The 11,421-nt window shown below is 39.4% G+C and overlaps 2 protein-coding genes and 1 long non-coding RNA gene across 3 annotated transcripts in view; 2 read left to right on the top strand and 1 right to left on the bottom strand.

Annotated features, from left to right (window-relative positions):
* LOC139632561 (uncharacterized) overlaps positions 1-11,421 on the bottom strand; it is a 45,144-nt gene that overhangs the window by 17,924 nt on the left and 15,799 nt on the right. The window lies entirely within an intron of this gene.
* On the top strand, positions 164-6,671 carry txlnbb (taxilin beta b). Its single transcript, XM_071497483.1, has 10 exons — positions 164-396; positions 2,341-2,590; positions 2,997-3,088; positions 3,239-3,409; positions 4,604-4,798; positions 5,100-5,219; positions 5,323-5,397; positions 5,494-5,586; positions 5,827-5,922; positions 6,088-6,671. The coding sequence occupies exons 2-10, from the start codon at positions 2,356-2,358 to the stop codon at positions 6,601-6,603; spliced, it is 1,593 nt and encodes a 530-aa protein (XP_071353584.1). The 5' UTR covers positions 164-396; positions 2,341-2,355; the 3' UTR covers positions 6,604-6,671.
* Positions 6,822-11,390, top strand: LOC139632552 (prostamide/prostaglandin F synthase-like). Its single transcript, XM_071497488.1, has 9 exons — positions 6,822-8,154; positions 8,346-8,439; positions 8,581-8,634; positions 8,989-9,034; positions 9,126-9,253; positions 9,409-9,523; positions 10,445-10,567; positions 10,650-10,787; positions 11,127-11,390. The coding sequence occupies exons 1-9, from the start codon at positions 8,046-8,048 to the stop codon at positions 11,232-11,234; spliced, it is 915 nt and encodes a 304-aa protein (XP_071353589.1). The 5' UTR covers positions 6,822-8,045; the 3' UTR covers positions 11,235-11,390.

The raw sequence follows: 11,421 nt of genomic DNA, 5'->3' as shown, positions 1-11,421 counted from the left end.
AACAGCATCCTCAGCTTAAAATAAAACCAGTATGGTGTTGGTGTAAAGCAGCAGAGGCATCGCAGAAAATGGCTGATTGAGATCTTAACAGAAAAACCTTTAAATGATGAAGCAGGTGAACTGTATTCATACACATTTAGCATTTACAGAGTTAATATATGTCACAGTCGGGGGTAAATTCCTGCTAAGATAACAATCAGACAGGTCTGAGAGTTGTGAGTGTGAGTGTCCTGACAGGGACACTGCATGTCTCTGTCCTCCCTCTCTCTGCTCAGAGTGAGCTGTGCTCCTCTGATTTATTTTGAGGTGGTCGTATCACAGCTGTTGTATCTGTGGTGGCAGCCTGGCCGAGCCCCTCGAACACTCTTCCTTTTCCCCCACTGGCCCCTGGTCCTGGTAAGAACCCTGTTTGCTCGTTACCCTGCTTCTTCAGGGACATTTACACTTAAATAACATAAAAATAACTTTACATCCTGTGCTTTAAATGGTTTCCAAAGCTCTTCTTATGCTTAAAAAGGTACTTATAACTGTTTGTTTGAATTTGATAGCTTAATGGTTTGTTGAAAAGCAGGAGAGACTTTCCTGTGTCATTTGTTAACAGAATGGAGACAGATTCATTTGTTTAAGAAAAGATGGCTTTGAAACTAAACTAAACTGCTTAATTTCTATCATTGTGCACTACAACTGTTGTTTCCATGGAATGTGTAGAAATCAATGCAGCCTTTTCCCACAGTCATTTATTTTTAGTTGAGTTTCCATTCGGATATCTGCCTCCTTTTAAAATATTGAATATAGATGGGGTTGCTTATGTCACATTGATGTTTTTTATAGTTGGAAAATGCAGCTTTTGTACACACAACTACTGACATTGACATCAATAAGAGTGGATTAGAAATAAATAAATAACTTGCCCATATTAAGAAGTTCTTAAAATAGCCTGTGGGGCCTGGAACAGGTGCCATGTGCTCTGCTTGTGAAAGCACAGGCAGTGTGAAGGCTGCACTAATTTTATGCACGTAAACAGGCTCTGACTATGAGCCTGTCCAACACAAGACAGACACAAACTAAGGCATTACAGCACTTAATATCAATCGCTGTGGTACACTAATAAGCTTTGTTATCATTTTAACTGACTGGTGTTCAATCACTTTTTTAACAAAAAGGTGACATTTTCTACATGCTGTTAATCCCAAGAAAATACTGTACATCTGCAGAGGATACAGCAGGTTTTTATCGCCTTGCTTAAAGGCAACTTACTGGATTTGGAGTTTCAACTAGAAAAACATGTCACAAATTGTCAAGGGAAAATCTGTTAGAAGTCACTGTCATAATTTTAAATCCCAAATGAGACCCAAAGTATAGTCCAACCACGTGGATTAACAAACATTTTTAAGTGTCTATTGCATATTTTTTTCTCACTTGAATTGTGACAATACACATAGAGCTGAAAATCAACTTGTCAGTGCTCCCTTTGTCTTGTCTTTGGCATTTCTGTACTGCAATCACTTGTTATTTATCATACAACATACACACAGTTACATATATGCAACAGGGCTGCAGCTAATAAGTATTTCCATTATTGATTTATCAATTCAAACTTAATCATATGGTTTTAAAAAATGTAAACACCTTCCACAGTCCAACATGATGTCTTCAATTGTCTTGATTTTTTTGTGGGGTCAATACAATCTAAAACTCAAAAGATGTTCAGTTTACTGTCGTATTATTACAAAAACAAATAGTAAAGCCCAACATCTGAGAAGCAGAACCAGCAGATGTGTTTTGCATTTTTGTAAAATCACAACAGATTTTCTGTTTTTCGACTAATTGATTAATCAACTAACATTGTTGCAGTTCTAATCTACAAAAACCAAATATTGGTTATCATCTCAGCCGACTGACTGATCAGTCTAGCTGAGCAGGTCTTCTTCACCGTCACAGTAGGAAGGGCAGAGGCGTAAATAATAAAATTAATTATAGCTAAATTCCATTTCAGTTTCAGGGTCCCTGTCCTGTTCATGCTGACTGTCCCACTGTCATGGCTGACTGGGACATTCACAGAGAAGACGATTATTGTTCTTAGTAAAGTAGTGATAATGGTGCCTATTTTGTGCCTAACTGCCTATTTTTCATAATTAGCTGGACATTAGCAAATCTAATTTAAACCAAACAGATTTAATAAAGCAAATAAAGCAACCAAGACACAACTTTGGAGACAACATACATTTTTTTTCAAACGCAGGTTACTTTTAAATAAATACTGAACGTCAGTGTTATCCTTTAGAAAAACATCAATGTTATGTAAAGGTCCTTTGCCAAAACCAACTCTTTCCCTCGTAGTACTAGCTCAGAATAATGGAGACTTGTCAGGAGAGCAGCCCTGCACCCACTGGTCCTGAGGCGTCGCCAGCCAAGGGTCGGCACATTGACCTGACAGAGGACCTGGGCCTGCAGCTGGAGGACATCATTAGCACCTACCAGGCTGCCGAGATTCCCGCTGAGCCAGAGGACACAGAAGAGGTCACAGCCGTCAAAGAGGCAGACGCCCGCAAGGACCAGAAACTGGAGAAGAAGATGCTCAAAAACCTAGGTGTTTTGTTTATTTCAATATGTTTTATTGATTTTAGCTGAGGTGGGTTTCTTTCAGCTCAGTCAGCAGAAGTCCAAATTTGTACTGAATCTGATAGTTGTGTAAGCAGAGCCGTGATGCGTGTAAGTGCATCCATCTGCAATACAAGTGCAGGTAAAATAGTATTTCCACATGCCTTTTATAGTTTGTTCAGTTGACTCAGGTGCCAAAATGACTTTCACAGTTTGGGGCAACAGGCTTCTCGTAATCCCAGATGGGGTTTCCAAAAGTAATTTCATGCATATTTTCTGTAGTAAAAAACTTTATATTTACATAAAAGTGTGTGATAAATCTGATTTACCTCGAGCTCTTTGCTGATCACTGATGGAAGGTGATGCTTAACTTAAAATTCTCTGTGGCTGTTCAGGGAAGGAAGCAATGCTGCTGATGCAAAGTTTGAACAAACTCGAGACTCCAGAAAAGAAACTGGAGGCCATCATCAAGAAGCATGCTGAGCTGGTGAGTGGATGATGAATGAAGAAGAGAAATAAAAAATAAAAAATAAAAAAAACATCTCCCTAGAGCTAATGCTGGAAAGAGGACTGGTATGCATGAAAGATATCTTCCCCCTTATGGCTTTGTGGTAGATTTTTCTGTGTGTTTTTGCAGTTGGAGGAGCATCGCAGTGATCAGAAACAGCTGAAGGTTCTGCAGAAGAAGTTGCTCCAAGTGATGAAGGAGAAGGACCAGCTGCAGAGCGAGCACAGCCGGGCAGTGCTGGCTCGCAGTAAACTGGAGGGGCTCTGCCGAGAGCTGCAGAGGCACAACAAGACCTTAAAGGTACGACAGCTCCTGACGTTACTGCCCCACATGCAGCAGCAGTAGTAAGCAGTATATTTAAAGATGAAGTAAATCCACACCTGGTATCTGAGCTACTGAAGTTGCCAGGTGCTGTTAGTTGAGTTTTGGCACCGACTGTTGTCACCATATGTTGTGCTCTCCAGGAGGTGACATCAGCTGGCACCAAAGTTCAGCCATTATGTCAAAGCTCAGGATTTGACCTCTCAAACTGCCACACCCACATCTCACGCTGTGAAGCTAAGTGTTGTTCAGGTCGACAGTTTCCAAAGATACTGTCCGAAATCACTCACTCATTCAATACTCCCCACTCACGACCCTCTGTAGAGGACTATATAATTCACTGATCGGGTCAATTTCTCTGCGCCTTTTTTCTTTCTTTTATTTTATTGCTTGGCTAGTGACCATCAGTTGTACGCTACTTTTCACAATGCATTGTGGGATAATACAAGTCCACTAGGGTATAATAATTATCACAATACATTGGGAGAGCACTACATAACTACAGGGAACAAAACAGCCTAAATACATCATTTGGGAAAGGTGAATGGAATAAGGCACATGATATCTACATCAGATGTTAGGGAACCGTCAGTGTAAAGAACCACAAGGGGAAATGTCAAGAGAAAGTCAACTAATGATGAACTATTCTGCAGATTTTTTTCCCAATCAACCAGTTAATCATTTCTATAATGGTCTATGTCAAAAAATATCCCATTAACTTCTTTCTCACTTTCTCACCAGGAAATGTTTAGCAATTTTAGTTGAAAAGATAATTTTGCAATTATCAGAGTAATATCTTTAAACACATTAATAGAACTGAGTGATAATAAACTGAATAATTGTTCCAGCTCTAGTTTTGATACTGACTTTTATATAACCAGTATGAAAAACAAACAGAAGGCTTATAGAATTGACACTAGTCTCTACATATAACTTGTGTAGTCACTAGACATAAAATAATTTGGCCAGTCAGCTTTAACTTAACTCTTAGGAGCCAGTATAGCAACCCATTGGAGCAGCAGCAAATTATCTGAGAAACTGGTGATGTGAAAAAAAACTGTTCACTTTTAGTTTCAAAATAAATACCAGATAAAAATGCACGGACACTGTTCTACCTGCAAATGCATCTTGTGCTGTGTGGTTACAGCTCTAACATCCATCCCTGGTATACAGGAGGAGACCCTGCAGAGGTGCAGAGAGGACGACCTGAAGAGGAAAGAGATCACCACCCACTTCCAGGGCACGCTCAGTGAGATTCAGGCCCAAATCGAGGAACACAGCAGCCGCAACACCAAGCTGTGCCAGGAGAACAGCGCTCTGGCAGAGAAACTGAAGGGACTCATTTCGCAGTACGACCAGCGAGAGGCGGTATGGATCCTACCGCATGCGAAGGACACATTGATTTAGACCAGACACACAGTTACAGGAATTTGTCCTCCCAGTATACATACAAACTCTTGACACTGCTTGAACGGAACTTTTGTAAAACCTCACACATCTGGGCCTCTGTGCCCCTACAAAACACATGGATCATTTGCAAATTTCACCCAGGTCTTACATTTATTAGCTACAGTATTTTAATTTTATGCAGCCAAAGCTCCCTAAGCAAGAAATGAAACCGCTCTCTGCGTGGAAAACGGCTCATAAATTTCACCTGAATGTCTTCCAGAACCTGGAAAAGGTCTTCAAACACAGAGACCTGAAAGAAAAGCTGCTGGAGACCAAACTCACGCAGGCAAACATGATACTGAAGGAGGCAGAGGAGAAGCACAAGCTGGAAAAAGAGCATGTACGTTTTGTGGATCAGTTCTTCTGAGCGCTACAAGTATCTTAGTAACGCGTTTGCAATTCTAATCCCCTAATGCTCATTTCAATATTTCAATGTTCCACAGCTGCTGAAGCAGGCAGCAGAATATAAATCACTACTGAAGGTCATGAAGGAGCAAGAGATCGATATGAAGACTCAGGTACGATAACATGGGCAAAAGAATAAAGGGGCAAATAGGCTTGTTTTTCTACCTCCCTGCAGACACGTATAATATTTTTCTCACATTTCTCCTCAGCTCGACATGTACTCCAAGAAGTTTGATGAATTCCAGGGCACAGTATCAAAGAGTAACAGTGTCTACAGCAGCTTCAAACAGGACATGGACAAAGTAAGAGCAGTTTTTCAGAATATTTGAAGTCAGCCTCGAGATATTGGTTAGATTATTTAATATATCTGTCAATAAAGAGATAATAAAAACAGGAAAAGAGGGAAAAAAATCCCATGAGATTTAGAATAACACTTCAAAAATCTGACAAACTGTATAATCCTACACCCTATCGTGGCACTTATTTTTAGAAGTTGCTTTGATTGTGTGCAGTGTAATGTGATTTTTTTTGTTGTGTTGTAGATGGCCAAGAAAATGAAAAAGCTGGACAAGGAGTGCCAGTCATGGAAGACTCGCTTTGATGGCTGCAACAAGAGCCTCATTGACATGGTGGCAGATGTAAGAAAGATTTCTCTTCAGTCATTTACAGCCTAAAATAAGGATTGTTTAAATATTAAATAAATATTAAATATAAGACCCACTGAAAGAAATCTGTTGACCAGAAAAGATAAAGATTTCCCCGCTTTTACTCATATGTTATATATATATTCTAATCCTTTACAGAAAGCGATCAAGGAAAAGGAGTTTGAGCTTGTCACTATCAAGAACCAGAAGCTTGAGAATCTGTGCAGAGCTTTGCAAGAGGAGAGGAAGAGTCTTTATGACAAGATGCAGGGAGCTGGAGGTCAACCAGCCGTCAACATTGCTGAACCAACAGACGAGAAGGTCCCTGAGGTGCAGGAGACCCCAAAAAACCCAGAAGACAACCACCCTGTCCAGAAGACTGAAGCCCCTGCCACTGCTGCCCCCACCGGGAACCCCACACTCGAAACTCCGCTGACCAAGGAACTGGCTAACCTGAAAGCCGAGCAGGCCCGTCTGAAGGAGATTGCCAGTTCTTTCACAATCTCTCATATTATACCCACAGAAACAGTCGCTAGCCAATCACAAGGACACTCTGAGGGCATCCAGGGGCCAGAGGAGAACCACATACAGGAGAGCAACGGCGAACACCTCCAAGAGGCCAAGGAGGATGGATACCAAGAACAGAGAGATTTGGAAATGGAGTCAGTTGATTAATGCTGCAACTACTGTGAAAAGAAAACCTGGTTCATGTGAGATTCATAGCAATAAAATGAAAAATGCTGGCTTTAGTGTAGAGTGTCTGATATGTCAAGATTTAAGAGAAGCTTTGTTTTATTTCCTGCAACAGGCCAAGTACAACTGAGCAGCTTTATTGCTTTTCTAACACAGATCAAAAAGTAAAGAAGGTTGTGACCACCTTCCTTATTCTCTACATACAAACCTATAGAGCTGCAAAGTAAAAGGAGCTATTTCAGGCGTCCCTGTGTCTGGTAGTAAAACTCTCATTCATTTTCTCCACAGACGACCTAAGCTTAGATGGGCATTAAACTCTCCTGAGTGATGATCAATAGTGACGATCAATACAAAATATTAACTGTTACAAAACATCTAGTTCTTTGATAAAAATGTCAAAGGTAGAAGATGTGAGACATTAAGTACAATCATTGTGCCACTAGAAAACTGAGAACAGAATCTACAGCTTGAATCAATTCACTTCTGGATTCTAGATCAGTTTTGGATGAATTCACTAACTATAGCTCTGTATTTTTGTTCAGTGCAACCACTTTTAATGCATTTTAAATTCATGCCTGGGATTGGCTTTTTTCTCCACAGAAACAGCAGCCAAGGCCACTGGTGTTGTGGTAGGACTGTCTGCAAAGGCCATGAAAAAAACAAAACAAAACATGATTATTAAGAAGCTAAGTTGCAACAATTAAAACCAGTGGTCATAACAAACACCTACTGTATATGATTGTTACATTATCTGGGAGATACCCATGTTTCTATGTTAAGAATCCTGATCATTTTAAGTTAGAATACAGAATAGGGAAAAACATTTCCAGAACAAGCAGCACATCACCGGCATATTCTCCAGACCTAAGGGAACATGCTTGTTTGGTGCAAGGCCCAACACATATCACATCATCATTCTATTTTTTTTCAGTGAAAATCAAATGCAAAATATATAATTCCAACTGAAATCATGACTCATATTGCAATATCTGCCACAATAATCCCATAAGATTTTTTTTGCAAATCGTGCAGCCCTAAATATGACCAAATGAGTTCCTCTGCAGTTCCACTTTTCTTAAGTCAAAACCTTATAATTTGTCAGTCTTTAATTATAGTAATCATGTCACCCTTCGTTTATGTGACAATGTTCTAAATAAAGTCCTTAAAAAAAGAAAGAAAAAAAGAAAAAGCCTCTCCATAACCACAGAAGACATTATACAAATGGTTTTACAGGCTTAGCAGCACTTATCAAAAAGCTGATGTTCAAATCAGTGGAGTGGCCCTTTAAATCGAGCTTCAATCTTTTGTTTCTCAATGTGACCAGAGTGGACTTGGAGAGAAAGCAGCAGTTATTTGACTACGGGTGCACTGATAAGTAGTTGCATATCTCATGAAACTATCGTAGGTGCACATTCAAACTGAAAATGGCTGAAGAAGCAAACCCAACTGCACTCTCTTGTGTAAAAGCTCTCACAGCTTTTGTTGAAAATGGAAAAGCTTTGCTGGACCTTGCCGAGAAGGAGAGCAAAGAAGGTAGGCAGCATTTTGTGAGGCCAGACAAGTGCACATAAAAATAGATGTGCAGACACCGTGTTCTGCAGTTGGCAGGCGATTTATGGTTGTACCCTGCATGTGGGCAGCAGGAGGCCTGTCAATCATTAGACTTATAGAATGAACCCTTACAGACTGTTACATGCTAACTTCATGTACTTTATCTCAAACAGACTCTTTCCAGACATTCATCAGACAGAAAATCCGCATTGACCAAAAACAGTCGCTGCTGGGCCTGATTGAAGCTGCTGCAGCCTTGTACAGAAGGTTCTGAGCTGTATCCACAGTAAATTAACAGCCTGTAACTGTAAAATCTACTGTAAAATTATATTTTTAAAAGAGGTCATAGATTTATGAGGCCTGTAGCATCACATGGTGTTTATGTTTTATTTTTTTCTGATTTCACAGTCTGTCTGTAAAGAGGAAAAAAGATGCAGAAGATCTCTGGAGAAAAAACATTCAGTAAGATTCCCTTCTTAATGAAGCATAAAGTCGCTTTGTCTCAGAGCTTTGCACCCACAACTGCCAAACTACATTTCTTTGCACATGTGAGAAATAGATGAATGAGCATTATCTAAAAGAAAGGAAAATGTAAACCTGAAATGTTTATTTTATGCTTTTTGAATATGTTAGGTATATCTAAACAGGATCAAGACTTACTGAATCCACCAAAAGTGCTATAGCTGACACCCGGATGTAGTAAAAATCTGCTGGGAGACTCCTAATTGTGCAATAGTAAACCACCATGTGCATTAATTAATCTATTTCTGGAAGCAACTCAACAACTCTAAAAACTTTGTTGCACGACATTTCCAGCTGTGCTGCTTTGCGGGAAGCTGTGCAGGACTTTCAGCGGCTCGCAGTGAGTTGTTTAAATCCAAGAAATATTTAAACTCCATTGTGCTATCGGCGGAACTTTTTTATTCTTACTGAGTGTGGCCGATGTAACGCAGGTGCAGTGGGATTCCTTTCTGCAGCGTTTGGATGATGAGTTACAACTTAGTGCTAAGATACTGGCTGGGGACCATCAGTCAAGACGTATTTCACCAGACACACCTCTCATCGATGCCAAAACAGGAGAGTGAGTTTGATTAACTTCTTTTTACGCAACCATTCTTGTCAAGAATTATCATGAATTACCAGACTAAATACGTATCTGTCAAAACTTGTGTGTTGGCATTATCAGTTTTGCACTTCAGTATTTAGCCGTTGTTAACTGTTCTGTGTGTTTCTTAGGACAGTGACGCTGGAGAAATATCTTGGGAAAGGTAAAAAGATCCTGCTGGTGTTAATCCGTCAGTTCTCCTGTCTGCTCTGCCGTCTCCATCTGAAAGATCTGGAGAACAATCAGGTAAATGACACAACTTAAAAGTGTCACAATGAAATGTCATGTCTCCGTCACTGACGATACAGTATATGAAAATTTTCATTATGTAACACCCGAAGCTGTGATAGTCAATATTTTTTATATTATTTATCAAAGGTGTCTCACCCATATGACTCCAGATATAATTATCAAATGACTCAGCAGTTCAGCTCTAAGCATTTTACAGGCTGCAGCACACTGCTGTTCTGATTCACTCATTTGCGCCGCTTAATGCAGGTTTAATGAAAATACTGTAAAATAAATAACAGTTATTATGTCCGTCATCACACTTCATCAATCAAAGTTCACATCCTTTAAAAATGTATAATATTAACAAGACTGAGTTTTATCAAATATTTACCAAAGAAACTTAATTTTAAATGTGAAAATAAAAGTCTTGTAATCCAGGAGTTTGCAGTCTGGTAATATGTTTGTTCTGTTAAACGCTCTATGTTCATGATTGCATGAATGCTGGGTAAATTATTTCTCTCTCCAGACTGAATGAGTGCACTTGAGTTTAGAGTTCAGCATCAGCAGAGCAAAAACTGGAAAGCCTCTAGTCATGTTCCCCCTGTGGCTGCCAGAAAACCTATCAGTGAGGAAGAAAATAAATCTCATCAAATTACTGTATTATTCTCAGAAGAAACTGCAGTCAGCTCAGACCACAATCTCTAAAATCATAACCTTCAAACTGTTTGAAAATGCTGTAAAAGGCACAGCTGCGTTTGGAAGTTACAATTGTCCTTTTAAACCTTTTACATTCTCCCCCAGATATGACTATTTAAAGTTGCCATCACGTCTATCAAATCTCAACTGGATCTATCATCTTCCTTAATCTCCTTAATACAATCTATCAAATACTGAATTACATTTGGCTTTGTCTCCATATTTGATATCACTTTGCAGAGTTCCCTGGATGCACACTCTATGGAGGTGGTGGTCGTTTCATTTGGCTGTCAGCAGGGAGCTTCACACTGGCTACAGGAGACAGACTGTCAGTACGACATGTTGTTGGACCCTGATAGAAAGGTCAGGCTCGACACCATGCAGAATACCGCTACACGTTTCATACTTTGTCTGACTGAAACAAACCTTGTGTTGGGTATTTTAGATATATACTGCATTTGGTCTGGAGGCGTCTCTCAAGAAAGTGTTAAACTTCAGTAACATGCTGCTCTATGCTGAGTATGTGGCGGACAACCTGGAGTTTCCAAGAGAACTTCCATCAATACAAGACGACATGTTTCAGGTAAAATGTTGCTGTGTCAAGGACATTTGATGCAGCAGCAGAAGAACTTCACAGACATCACAGTCCAAAATACAACCAAAATACAATAATAATAGTCAGTGCATTTGCAAATATGCATAATTATGTGAAAGTAACTAAAAAAGGACATTTGAATTCAGATAATCTTTTTTTCTGATTGAGTGCTGATTCACAATAAAAATAAATCATTTGTGATTTCAATTCAATACTTGTCTATTCACCAACTTGGTTTTTAACAGTTTTATGTAATAATCTTCCCCAAGAAAATATTAGGATTTTGTTTTTTGTTTTTGTTGATTTTGTTTTGCCTGTATTTTCTAGCTGGGAGGCGACTTTGTTTTGGACGAACATGGGAGGGTGCTGTTCTCTCACTGCTGCCAGAGTCCAATAGACCGACCCTCAGTGAAGGACATTTTATCTGCACAGTGAAGATTAAACTCCTTCATGCACGACATATTAATTAAAGAAAACAGGTGATATCAGCTGATTCTTGTACCAAGTTTAGAATAAGAGTAACTGTTGAGCAGAGTCGTAAAATGTTGTAAAACTTGTTGATAACAAATAAAAGAATTATTAAAACAGAAATGCAATATGTTCTTTAGAGGGTTTAAAATCA

The sequence above is a fragment of the Trachinotus anak genome, unplaced genomic scaffold, assembly GCF_046630095.1.
Source record: "Trachinotus anak isolate AG129_WGS33_773 ecotype Australia unplaced genomic scaffold, CSIRO_AGI_Tana_v1 ptg000015l, whole genome shotgun sequence".
NCBI lineage: Eukaryota > Metazoa > Chordata > Actinopteri > Carangiformes > Carangidae > Trachinotus > Trachinotus anak.
Note: the sequence above shows the minus strand (reverse complement) of the source record. Positions and strands in the feature narration are given on the sequence as shown.